Genomic DNA, 13,769 nt, shown 5'->3' with positions numbered 1-13,769 from the left:
CCAAACTCTCGGCCCCCCCATATACTTTTTTTTTGCCAGTCCTAGAGACTGAACTCAGGGCTTCAGCACTGTTCTTGGGCTTTCTCAAGGCTAGAGCTTTCACTTGAGCCACAGCATCATTTCCAGCTTTTTGTATGTATGTGATACTGAGGAATCAAACCCAGGTCTTCGTGTTTGCTAGGCAAACACTTTACCATTAGGTCAAACTCCTGGCCCTGTCCAGTCATATACTTTTTGTGTGTGTGTGTGTGTGTGTGTGTGTGTGTGGAGGTCATGGGACTTGAACTCGCCCTGGGTGCTGTCCCTGAGCTCTTCAGCTCAAGGGCTACCACCCTACCCTTGAACTAAGCTCCACTTTCCTTTTCTAGAGGTTAATTGGAGATAAGTGTCTTAGGTCCTTTTGTGTTTGGGCTGGCTTTGAACCTTGATCCTAAGATCTCAGCCACCTGACTAGGAGTACAAGGGTGAGCCACCACACTCAGCTGTATACTTTTAATTCTACTAAAACCTTGCGATAACCCTCTCTACAGAATGCAGCTGAGTGGCAGGGTGCTTGATCCTGGAGAAAGTCAAGAGGCTCATGAGGCTGACTCTCCCTGCTTTTAGTATTCTCCCCTGGCCTCTCGCTATGAAGTGACTGGCTAGGGATGGATGGTGAGCATCTACCATGTGACTTCTCACCAGCTAGCTTTTTTTTTTTTTTTTTTGTGCTGTCCCTGAGCTCTCCAGTTCAAGGCTCCCACCCTACCTCACTAGCCAGCTTTTTAACCTTGTGATTTACTGTACATATTTAGTGCTTTAAAATTTTCCCAGTTAGTGGTAGCTGTGTGCCTAGGGACAGAAGCTTGAGACTAAGATCTAGAAGAAATAGGAACTGTGAGAGATACATTGCCTTGATTCTTTAGGCATGAAACTTAAGTGGCCTAGACAAACTCAAACCAGTGTTCTTGTTTTACATATAAAATTGATAGCCTATGATTAAATAAAAAGACAAAAAAAGGTAAAAACCCTTAAATGATTCCAAAGTAGTGATCTTGAAACTTTGGAGCATGTCACAAATCTACAAGCTTAGTAGAAACACATGCCAACACTCCTGCTTGCCATTTGAGGACAGTCCCAAGGGCTACCCCTAGGGACCTGTTCTCCTAGGCCTCCCGGCCTCCTGTGCAAACACGGAGCTGAAGAAACACTGCTTGGGGCCAGGAGCCTCGCCTAGTGGTAGAGTGCTTGCTTAGCACACACCAAGACCCTGGTTTGATTCCTTGGTACCACCATATGTAGAAAAAGCCAGAAGCGGTGCTGTGGCTCAAGTGGTAGAACTCTAGCCTGGAGAAAGTCCAAGGACAGTGCTCAGGCCCTGAGTTCAAGCCCCAGGACTGCCCCCCCCCCAAAAAAAAAGAAACACTGCCTGGTAGTGGTGGCTCCAGAGTGTTGTTACATTAGTGATGGAATGACTGCCTCTGTTTAAGAATGGGAATGTGTGCTTGTGTTTCATGGGTAGAGGAAGAAAGGATTCCTTTCTCTGCATGTGATGGGGTTCCTCCAAAGCAGATTAGTACAGAAACTGTTTTAAATCTTTCCTGTCCTGTTGGGGATCTGATTTTCTTCTAAAGTGAGGTGGTACCCAAATAGTACAGTCAGAAGAAAGTAGAAGGAACTTGGCTGACATGTTTTTGTCCAAAACAAGATTGTGTTTTCAGACATGTCTTCAAACACAGTGCATTTGCAGAAACATCTCTGTGTCCATATTGGAACACATTCTCATTTGGATATTTTTCAAATATTCAGATATTATTACACTATAAAGTAAAGAGCCTTTAGGCTCTGTTTTTACTGTCTCTGAAAGCCTTTTTTTTTTCTTTGGTGGGTCATGGGCGTTGAACTCTGGACCTGGATGCTGTCCCTGAGCTCTTCAGCTCAAGGCTGCTGCCCCCTTGAGCCAGCCCCACTTCCCATTTTCTAAAGGTTAATTGGAGATAAGAGTCTCAGGTCATTCTGTGCCTGGGCTGGCTTTGAACCTTGATCCTTAGATCTAGGCCTCCTTAGTAGCTACGATTATAGGCTTGAACCACCACTCCGGCTTGAAAGCTGGTCCTGGGCTTGGGTGTTGTCCCTGAGCTTTTTTTTTTTTTTTTTTTTAATTTTTTTAAATTTTTTTCTGGGTTATGGGTTTTGGACTCTGGGCCTGGATACTGTCCCTGAGCTCTTCAGCTCAAGGCTACTGCCCTACCCTGGAGCCATGCCCCACTTCCTGTTTTCTGGAGGTTAATTGGAGATAAGAGTCTCAGGTTCTTTGTGCTGGGCTGGCTTTGAACCTTGATCCTCAGATCTCAGCCTCCTGAATAGTGAGAGCCATCATGTCCAGCTGTCCTGAACTTTTTTGCTCAAAGCTAGTACTCTACCGCTTGCACCATGTGAGAAACTTTTTTTTTTTTTTGCCAAACCTGCCTGGGTTTGAACTCCAGGCCTGAGCACTGTCATTGGGCTTTCTTAAAGCTAGAGCTCTACTATTTGAGCTACTGCACCACTTTCAGCTTTTTGTATATATATAGTGCCAAGGAATCGATCCCAGGTCTTTGTACATGCTAGGCAAGCACTCTACTTACTATACTACTAGGCCAAACTCCCAGCCTGAAACTTTTTTTTTTTTAATCAAAGTGGATTGCTTACAGCAACACTTTCAGCTTTTTTTTTAGTAGTTAATTGGAGATAAATTGAGTCTCACAGACTTTTCTGCCCAGGTTGTCTACAAACCATGATCCTCAGATCTCAGAATCTTGTGTACCTAGGATTATAGACATGAGCCATTAATGCCTGGCCTTAAAGCATATTTTTTTCAAAGAATGCCAGTAGCAATGGATTTTAGAAAAAGAATTTTCTACATATAAAACAACAGAGCTGGGAGTTTTGTGCATGCACAAAGTCCTGGGTTCGACTCCTTGGTAACACATACACAGAAAAAGTCAGAAGTGGCACTGTGACTCAAATGGCAGAGCACTACCCTTGAGCAAAAAGTATCCAAGGACAGTGCTCAGGCCCTGAGTTAAAGCCCCAGGACTGGCAAAACCAGCAACAACAACTATAACTATGTCTAGAAGAATATGTTGCTGAGGCATGGACTAGGCTTTAGCCATGACCATAAAATTGTCCAGTGTCCGAGTGACATATGACATACCACCAACATCAGATTTCTAAAATTGCTCACACTTTTCATTTGTAGGTGTTTACAGTACAGCTCACTGTTGGAGATGAACTTTGAGGAACTACAGGAACTAGTATTTAAGAAGCCAGCACACCACTACTGCCAAAGAAACTCCATTTCTTAACTTCCAGCCTACCTTTTCTTAGGGAAGGAAGGAGTGCAGGTACCAGGATAAGCAACTTTTTTTTTTTTTTTTTTTTTTTGCCAGTCCTGGGCTTGAGCTCAGGGCCTGAGCACTGTCCTTGGACTTTCTCAAGGCTAGAGCTCTACCACTTGAGCCTCAGCACCACTTCCGGCTTTTTTCTATGTATGTGGTACCAAGGAATCGAACCCGGGTCTTCATGCATGCTAGGCAAGCACTTTAACCACTAGGCCAAACTCCCAGCCCCAGGATAAGCAACTTTTAAAAAGTATGCCTAGAGGCCCTCTTTAGCCTGATGTGAGTGGCCTCTTAGCTGACCTGTGCATTTTAACTGCATAAATCGTGTGTTACTAGTGACAGATGCTATTGGGGCCCTCAGCCTCACTGAGGTAGTGGCACCAGTTTGCAGGCCCTGAACCCTGATGATCTGCAGAAGTGCTCAGAAAAGAGTGAAAACATTTTTCTTCTGGTAAGGTTGTTCAGATTGCCAAAGCAGTCAGTTTTAGATGGAACCACGTCAAGTGAGTGTTGTTATATTGATTATAATCTATTGGTCAGTAGTGCTGGTTTTTAGTTCAAGGGAATATGAAAATACTATATATGTATGTACACACATACATACACACCAACACATATACATGTATGCACATACACATTGTACATATAAACTACTAGGTCATAGTGATCCAGACAAGAGTCTGACAGAGAATTAAGAAGTAAGGTATGTCTGGTGACAGACCTGACCATTCTCTTTGTATATGAAAATGGAATTCATTTTCCTAACAAATTGTAATGCCAAGAATGAAGCTATCTGGATCTTTTCTGGACCTCATCTAACTTCTCCAAGCAATCTGCCTGCTATTGTGTCTCTGATTTCACCCCTTCCCCACGACACTCCATCCCATTCTCTTGTGATTCTTGGAGTGTTTTGTGTTTTCTGTACTCTCTGGTTAGAAGATGGGTCCTCAAGTTTAGCAAAGTATTTTGCATCCAACTAGTACTTAATAATAAATGTATTGTTCAAAAAATGTAATTTTAAGTATAAGCCCCCAATTCTGGTGCTTGAATTCAGGGCCTAGGCACTGTTCTTGAGCTTTCTCAAGGCTAGTACTCTGCCACTTGAGCCACAGCACCACTGTGGCTTTTTCTGTGTATGTGGTACCAAGAAATTGAATCCTAGGGCTTCCTACAAGGTAGGTGAGCACTCATCACTAGTCCTTGCTCCTGGCTTGGGGATTTTTTTTTTTTTTTTGGTGGGTCATGGGGCTTGAACTAGGCCTGGACGCTGCCCCTGAGCTCTTTAGCTCAAGGCTACCTCCATACCTTTGAGCTAAACCCCACTTCTCTTTTTCTAGAGGTTAATTAGATCTAAGAGTCTTTGTGCCCAAGCTGGCTTTGAACCTTGATCCTTAGCTCTCAGCCTCCTGAGTAGCTAGGAGTACAGACGTGAGCCACTGCTCAGTTCAGGAATTTTTTTAAATCACAGAATACATATATATATATATTATATATACATAAATATGTATGTATAAATATATGTATTATATATATATATATTTTTTTTTTTTTTTGTTAGTCCTGGGGGTTTGAACTCAGGCCTAAACCCTGTCCTTGGGGGTTTCTGAAGGCTAAAACTATCACTTGAGTCACAGCACTACTTCTGGCTTTTTCTATGTATGTGGTACTGAGAAATCAAACCTGAGTCTTCATGCATGCTAGGCAAGCACTCTACCACTATGCCAAACTCCCAGCCCAAATCATGGAATTTTTATGTGCTTTGGAACGTAATTCTGACAACCGTATTACATGATTTTCACTGATAATATCTTGGTTTAAATTACTGTTCACTTTCCCTTCTGCTTTGTGCTGTTTTCTATGTATTAATACAAAGAAATCACACAAGACCCCTGATTTCCTGACCTCATTCCAAACAATGAATTATTCAGTCCTTTTACATAATACATTGAGTGTCCAATTAATAAAAAGCATGCTTACGTTATTTTTTATTTTTATTTTATTTAAATATATTTTTATTGTAATTATTAGAAGGGTTACATTATTTTTGCCAGATAGACTGTACATTACTTCACAAACATTGCTACCCTTTCTCATGATTTTGTCCCCATTTCCCTCCCCCTTTGTTTTTATTTTTTGCCAGTTGTGGTGCTTGAACTCAGGGCCTGAACACTGTCCTTGGACTTTCTCAAGGCTAGAGCTCTACCACTTGAGCCATAGCACCACTTCCAGCTTTTTTCTATGTATGTGGTACCGAGGAATTGAACTCAGGTCTTCGTGCATACTAAGGCAAGCATTCTACTACTAGGCCAAACTCCCGGCCATGTTATTTATTTTTATTTTTATTTTTTTGTCGGTCTTGGGACTTAAACTCTTGGGGCCTTGGTGCTGTCCTTGAGCTTTTCTTTCTTTTTGTTTGTTTTTTGCCAGTCCTGGGCTTGAGCTCAGGGCCTGAGCACTGTCTTTGGGTTTTCTCAAAGCTAGAGCTCTATCACTTGAGCCACAACACCAATTCTGGCTTTTTCCTATGTATATGGTACCAAGGAATTGAACTGGGTCTTTGTGCATACTTTGGCAAGCACTCTACCATAGGCCAAGCTCCTGGCCCCTGTCCCTGAGCTTTTTGCTCAAGGCTAATATTCTACCACTTTGAGCCATAGTTCCCCTTCTGATTTTCTGGTGGTTGATTGGAGATAAGACTCCAATGGACTTTTCTGCGTAGGATGGCTTTGAGCCATGATCCTCAGATCTCAGCCTCCTGAGTCGCTAGGATTACAGATGTGAGCTGCCAGTGCCTGACATGTTATTCTTTTTTTATTCCATTATTCTCAAATAAACATTTGAGAGACAGTTTTTTTTGTGTGTTGATTCTGTTTTCCAGAAAGTATAACTCCTACTGTTGAACTAAATGCGCTGTGTATGAAACTGGAGAAAAAGCCAATGTATAAGCCTGTTGATCCTTACGCTAGGATGCAATCCACCTACAACTACAACATGAGAGGGGGCGCTTACCCCCCAAGGTAGGTGTACTTTGGGTTTCTTGTAGAACAAAACAACATATGCTTAATTTTTTAATTATTTTGTTTATATAGTACCATGGACCTTAGGCATGCTAGACAAGCACTCTACCACTATACCACATTCCCAGTCCTTATGTCTCATCTTTTGCCTGGAGTAATAATTATAAATTGATAAATGAGTAATGATCTGGTTTTCTCTGGACCTGCCAAGTGTGGATGTATTCTTGGCTGCGCCTTTGGGGCTTATCCTGGTATTCTTATTTATTTATTTATTTAGCCAGTCTTGAACTCAGGGTCTGGGCACTGCCTTTGGGCTTTCTCAAGGTTAGCACTCTACCACTTAAGCCACTGTACCACTTCTAGCTTTTTCTGTGTATGTGGTACTGAGGGATTGAACCCAGGGCCTCATCCATGTTAGGCAAGCACTCTACTGCTAGGTATGCTCCTGACCCCGTCCTGATACTCTTTTAGCTACTGTCTGGTTCCTCAAGGGCAATGTGGCTTGGGTCTCAAACAGTCTGGCTAAAGATTACCTTTGGCTGCCTTTTTTCTCAGTATATGCAGAATTTGTGATTATTTTTTATTTATCCTTTCTAATTGTTGAGCTTGTATGCTTTGTAAATAGCTTTTGTGGAGTAAAATGTTAATTGATGGGCCAGGAGTTTGGCCTAGTGGTAGAGTGCTTGCCTAGCATGCCTAAAGACCCAGATCAATTCCTCAGTGCCACGTACATAGAAAAAGCCAGAAGTGGTGCTCATGTGGTAGAGTGCTAACCTTGAGGAAGTCCAAGGACAGTGCTCAGCCCCTGAGTTCAATCCCTAGGACTGGGAAAAAGAAATTAATTGACACTGTAAGATGTCGTGTATTGCAATAAGAGTCTAGGTAGATTAAATAGAGTCTTCCCCCTCTTTTCTCTCCTTTTCTTCCTGTCTTCTGTCTTCACCCTTCTTCTTCCCTATCCTCCTTGGAAGTGGGAAGCTTAGAGGGTACTAAAAAAAAAAATAATGATAATAATAATAAGCTTAGAAATGTTAGAGCTTTGGGAATTACTTACCAGAAATGAAGGTCCTTCAGCCTTAAAATTCCAGATTCCTCTGAGTCATGCAAGTACAAGCTAAGGCTTCAGAAATTGTTACTATGGAATCATGGGAGTCACTTTTAGCAAGTCCATGTTAATGCTTCTGGGGCATGGTGGAGGAGGTACTGGGAACATGCCAGAGCATGTATGGTGATGGGTTATTTCCCAACTTGTTTATTTTTAGGTACTTTTACCCATTTCCGGTTCCACCTTTACTTTATCAAGTTGAACTTTCTGTGGGAGGACAGCAATTTAATGGGAAAGGAAAAACAAGAACATCCTCGAAACATGATGCTGCTGCCAAAGCTGTGCGGGTCCTACAGAGCGAGCCCCCACCTGAGAGGCTGGAGGTGAGAGGCATGTGGAGGGATGGATGGGGCAGATGGGTAGGTAGGGAAAGCCTCTCTCAACAGGAGGCGTGTTGACAGCTGCCTATCATGTTGTTGTGCAATGGCCTACTTATAGATCATTGTAGCTTTCTCCCCCTTCCCCCATCCTTTTTAAGTTTTAGCAAGAAAGTCAAAAGCCTTCTTTATCATTCTGTGGCGTATTTTGAATGGGAAGTGGTATGAACATGTTAGAAAGGCCATGACTTCAATGGCTTGTGAATAACACATGGTGAATTCTTTGTGTGGCGGGTCAGAGACATCTAACCTTCTGTGACCAGTACTCTTTATACAATGGTACCTGCACTCAGTCTCACACACTGTGTGGCAAACAAGGTTTTTTTTTCTTCTAGTGGTAGGACTTGAACTCTGGGTCTGGGTGCTATCCCTGAGCTCTTCAGCTCAAGGCTACTGCCCTACTCCTTGAGCCACAGCACCATTATGGTTTTCTAGTGGCTAATTTTGAGACTAAAATCTCACAGTCTTTAGTGCCCGGGATGGCTGTGAATCGTGATCCTCTTATCTCAGCCTCCTGAATAGCTAGGATTACAGGTCTGAGCCACCATGCCCAGCGCTTTCTGCACTTTTTATATGGCTTACTCACGTGGCTGGCTGTCAGTAAGACACTGTGCCATGTTGCCTGGGACTCAGTTCCTCATAGAGCCCTCTGCAGGGACTCTTTCAATTTCATTGTGCAGTGAGGACACAGAAGTCATTATCTTGAAGCCTGTGCCCCCATATCCCAGCCTTACTTCTGCCATGTTTCATAGGTCAAACAGGCAACACTGCCTAGATCCGAAATAGGAGGTAGGAAGGTTCACCTTCTGTTTGTCTTCATTGAGATAGATACCATGTCACATGAGTTCACACAGTTCTAATGTACAACCCAGGGGGTCAGTGGGTCTTAGAACAGTTATAATGTGGAGGATCCCATAGCTGTTTTTTTTTTTGTGTGTGTGTGTGGGGGGGGGGGCGTCATGGGGCTTGAACTCTGTGCTTGGGTGCTGTCCCTGAGCTCTTGAGCTCAATGCTACAGTCCCACTTCCCGTTTTCTAGTGATTAATTGGAGATAAGAATCTCACGTTCCTTAGTGCCCAGGCTGGCTTTGAGCAGCAGTCCTCAGATCTCCTGAGTAGCTAGGATTACAGGCATGAGCCATTGTGCCTGGCTGTTTTTTTTTTTTTTTTTTTTTTTTTTTTTGCCAGCCCTCTGTGTTGAACCTTCAGAGAGGCTTTAAAAAGTGATTCTATATGGTGGGTGCCCTTGGCTCATGCCTGTAATCTTAGCTACTCAGGAGGCTGAGATCTAAGGATTGTGGATCAAAGCCAGCTGGTACATGAAAGTCTGTGAGAGTCTTACCTCTAGTTAACTTTACCAGAAAACAAGAAGTGACGCTGTGGCTCAAAGCGGTTGAGTGCTAGCCTTGAGCTGAAGAACTCCAGGGCAGTGTCCAGGCACAGGCTTCTTTAAGTCCCATGACTGACTCCAAAAAAAAAAAAAAAGATTTTATAAAGTTCAGTAGTTTATTGGAGACAATAAACTTTTCCGCCCTGCTGGAATGCTGCTCACTGAGGACTAAACACAGTTTCTTTTGCACACCTGTCATGTACCCATACTGAACCTGCAGCCCTGGGCCCTGTTTTAAGACCACTATGTTGGTTGTGGGGTTTGCAATTGTGGCTGATCACTGTCCTTGAGCTTTTTCACTCAGTGCTAGTGCCCTACCACTTTGAGCCACAGTGCCACTTCTGGTTTTCTGCTAGTTAATTGGAGATAAGAGCCTCACAGACTGTCCTGCCTAGGCTGGCTTCAAACTGTGATCCTTAGATCTCCGTCTAGGATTACAGGTATAATCCCCCAGTGCCTGGCAAGGCCTTTCATTTTTGTGCATGACTTTGGTATCAGTGTAATTGGAGTCAGATGGAATAGATGTTTCTCAGTTCTCACAGCCAGCAGCTAATAGATGATGGCAGAACCCCACTGATGTAGTATTGTGTACACCAGAAGAACTTGCTAAATTTAAAAAAAGAAAATTGCCCAGCCCAACCCATATGACCATACAGCAGTGCTGTGATAGAGCACAGCGAGCGGCTTGCTCCTGAGATCTTGGGGTGACTATTTGTGAGCAGAGTCTGGGAGCCACACACCCAAGGGCTGTGGTTGCTTCCCAATCCTCTTCAGGGTCTCCTTGGAGTGACCATAGCATTGCTGCATGCTGTGGTGCTGACTGTCCTGTTATGTTGTTCCCGAGGCCAGCACTCAGAGGCTGAGGTAGGTGGGCTCTGCTGGGCCAGGTTCTGTAAGTGCTTTGCTGACAGTAAAGTCTGGCTCTCCTGGTGTCCTCTGCTCCCCTCCTTCTTCGGTCCTTCCTAGAGCTGCGAGGTAAAGAGACTAGAGCTGGCATGGACTGGATGGGAGGCTGACTTACCTGTCCTTCCTGCCTGGGCCTTTGCCAGCCTCTGATGGTGGAGGGAAGAGACAGTGTTAAATCAGCTACAGACAGTAACTCAAAACATGGAAAAGTAAACAATTGATAGATAATTACTAGAACTGCTTTGGTGTCACCCGTGCTTATACATATGTCTGTTTCCTAACATAGGATAGTGTTGTATACTAAGCACCATTTTCCTCTGAAGTGTTTTTCATAAGTTAATGTCATTTACTGTGTAATTTATATTTTTGTCAGTCCTGGGGCTTGAACTCAGGGTTTGGGCACTGTCCTTGGACACTATTTTTGGTAGGTCATGGGGCTTGAACTCTGCCTGGGCGCTGTCCCTGAGCTCTTCAGCTCAAGGCTACCGCCCTATCCCTGGGGCTGGGTGTTGTCCCTGGGCTCTTTAGCTCAACGCTACTGCCCTACCCTTGAGCCTAGCCCCCCTTTGTTGTTTTCTGGAGGTTAATTGGAGATAAAGAGTCTCAGCACCACTTCCGCTCCCAGCTTTTTCTTTTTTCTGTGTATGAGGTACTGAGGAATCAAACCCAGGTCTTTGTGCATGCTAGGCAAGCACTCTACCACTAGGCCAAACTCCCAGCCTTTTTTTATTTTATTTTATTTTTTGCCAGTTCTGGACTTGAGCTCAGGGCCTAAGCACTGTCTTTGGACTTTCTCAAGGCTAGCACTCTACCAGTTGAGCCTCAGCACCACTTCCAGCTTTTTGCTATGTATGTGGGGTACCGAGGAATCGAACCCGGGTCTTCGTGCATACTAGGCAAGCACTCTACCACTACGCCAAACTCCCGGCCCCCTCCCAGCCTTTTTTTTAAAAAAATTATTTTATTGTTGGGGTGATGTACAGAGAGGTTGCAGTTATATTCATCAGGTAGTGGATATATTACTTTTTGAAAATAGTTACTCCTTCCCATGTTTTTCTCCCACTTTCCCTCACCTTTCCCCCTCCCAATTCATCTTATTTTTCCCTTACCTTCCCATTTTCAAATACACAAATAAATGTATATACAACATACCAAGTACCAAAGTCAGATACAGTGACAATACAGAAATATGGAATGTTTCATGAATTTACGTGTCATTCTTGCACAGGGGCCATGTCATTTCATTGTTCAAGACTAGTACTCTGCCACTTGAGCCACAGCACCATTTCTGTTTTTTTCTGTATATGTGGTTCCAGGGAATCGAAGCCAGGGCTTTGTGCATACTAGGTGAGCACTCTACCATTAGACCATGCTTCTGGCCCTATTGTATAATTTCTTATTTATTTATTTATTTATTATTTTTGCCAGTCTTGAGCCTTGAACTCAGGGCCTGGGCACTGTCCTTGTGTTTTCTCAAGGTTAGAGCTCTACCACTTGAGCCACAGCACTACCACTTGAGCCACAGCGCCATTTCTAGCTTTTTCTATGTATATGGTACTGAGGAATCAAACTTGGGTCCTCGTGCATGCTAGGCAAGCACTCTACCACTAGGCAAAACTCCTGGCCCTGTTCAATTTTTTTTTTTAATTTTAATTTTTTTTTTTTGACAGTCGTAGGGCTTGAATTCAGGGTATGGGCACTGTCCCTGGCTTCTTTTGTTTAAGGCTAGCACTCGTACCATTTGACACAGTGCCGTTTATGGCTTTTTCTGTGTTACTGAGAAATTGAACCCAGGGCTTTGTGCATGTTAGGCAAGCACTCTTACCACTAGGCCACATTCCCAGTCCTGCATAATTTCTTGGACTCAAATGAGTACAGATCCAAGTAACAAGCTTTTTTTTTTTTTTAAATGGGTGGAGGTAGTAATTGGGGTTTGATGGGGCTTAGTGGTCATTCAACTTGCTGCCTCTACCAGTTGAGCTATATCTCTGACTTTGTTTTTGCTGTTGTTTTGGAAATGGAATCTCTGGGGGCTTTCTGCCCATACTGGCTTTGAACTGTGATCCTTTAGATCTCAGCCTCCTGAGATTATAGGCACAAGCCACTGGCACCTGGCTCCTAGGAAACTTTCAATGGCTGCAGAGTATTCCCTTATATGAACAATTTATTTTTAACAGGGGGTTGATTGTTTAGATTGTAGATTTCCCGTTAGCAAATGAAGTGAAGGGTATCATTGGAGTGAAGTCTCTGTGTGTGTATGATAGCTGCTATGGCTACAATTACAGAAATGAATTGTTCAACTGAAGGACGTGCATAATGATACATACACAGCCAGCTTTCCTACCAGAGAGATGGTGCTATTTTAGACCCTTGCCAGCAGGGCTTTAAGCAGCCTGTTTGACCACAGCCAGCCAGTGTGGGCAATGCTCACTTGAGCATACTTTCTGTTATGCTGTTGACAGTTTGTATAGCATGTAGATGGTCAGCAGAGCCAGTGCCTTTGGCCTGGTGTTTCGGCAGATGTTTCTGGTCCCTCCACCGCAGGCCTTGTGCCAGGCCTGACAGTTGCACAGTCCTGGTGGGCATGTCCCTGTGGAGGTAGTAGTGAGGTACAATCGTAGGGGTCACCTAGCTGAGACCAGGATGGTGCCTTGAGTGCAGAGGCTCAGCCTGAGGAAAGTGCGTGCATGGGGATATTTTGGTTTATTAGATCTAAGGTGACTTTCATATGCTGTCTGAGCTGTTTGGAGCTGGATGCTGTTTGCTGCAGTCCCTCTTACTGAGATCACCATGGAAATGAACGGGTACGTTAGCCCAGGCAGCCTGCGGGGAAGATGCCCCGTGGACACTGCCCGGGTACCAAGTGACTGCCTGTGTTCCAGGAAACCAGAGCCAACAGCTTGCTGCTGTGTGTATGCGTGTTTGGATGTGTACAGTGGTGAATTTGAATCCTCTGGTGGTAGTAGTAGAGGGCATTCTTTTATACTGTGCCATTTGAAAGTTTCTATATAATTTTACTTGTGTGGCACAGAGATGGATTGAAACCAAACTGGTAACCCTCAGATGACAGTTTTCAGGGGAGCCAGTTCTCACTCTTTAGCTTGCAGGAGTGGTACTTTCATTCTTTCTACAAGCCTTACAGAAAAGTTGAGAGAAAAGGAAGGAAAGGAAGAAAGAAAGGAAGAAAGCAAGCAAGCAAACGAATGAACCTGTTGGGTCTATGCAGCTTCTGGCAGCCTCAGCCCTATTTATTTCCAGATTTTATTCTAGTTGCATATAGGAGGACATTTTCACTGGTCTAGTTATTCAGCTGAGGGGGGCATACTTTTTAAAGGATGCTTCAGAAAAAAAAATATATATATATATTTTTTGGTGGGTCATGGGACTTGAACTTGGCCTGGGCGCTGTCCCTGAGCTCTTCAGCTCAAGGCTACTGCCCTACCCTTGAGCCAAGCCCCACTTCTTGTTTTCTAGCGGTTAATTGGAGAGAAGAGTCTTGGGTCCTTTTGTGCCTGGGCTGGCTTTGAACATTGATCCTCATATCTCAGCCTCCTAAGTAGCTGGGATTACAGGCGTGAGCCACCGCACCAGCACAACCTCAGTTCTGTCTCTA

At 43.9% G+C, this 13,769-nt stretch overlaps 1 protein-coding gene and 1 pseudogene across 5 annotated transcripts in view; one reads left to right on the top strand and one right to left on the bottom strand.

The window, feature by feature from the left end:
* The window catches only part of Stau1 (staufen double-stranded RNA binding protein 1), a 55,739-nt gene that overhangs the window by 26,400 nt on the left and 15,570 nt on the right, over positions 1–13,769 (top strand). For 4 of the 5 annotated variants that reach the window (XM_090352510.1, XM_090352509.1, XM_090352506.1 and 1 more), the window contains 2 exons: positions 6,241–6,379; positions 7,642–7,807. In XM_090352510.1, coding sequence (XP_090208636.1) covers positions 6,279–6,379; positions 7,642–7,807 — 267 coding nt within the window. In that variant the 5' untranslated portion in view covers positions 6,241–6,278. Of the gene's footprint in view, positions 1–3,220; positions 3,366–6,240; positions 6,380–7,641; positions 7,808–13,769 lie in introns of all 5 variants that reach the window. The other variant, XM_090352508.1, reaches the window with a different exon arrangement.
* Positions 11,340–11,437, bottom strand: LOC150050583 (U6 spliceosomal RNA; annotated as a pseudogene).

This window comes from Megascapheus bottae, chromosome 18, assembly GCF_031878675.1.
Source record: "Megascapheus bottae isolate mThoBot1 chromosome 18, mThoBot2.hap1, whole genome shotgun sequence".
Classification (NCBI taxonomy): domain Eukaryota; kingdom Metazoa; phylum Chordata; class Mammalia; order Rodentia; family Geomyidae; genus Megascapheus; species Megascapheus bottae.
This window is presented reverse-complemented; position numbering and strand designations above follow the sequence as displayed.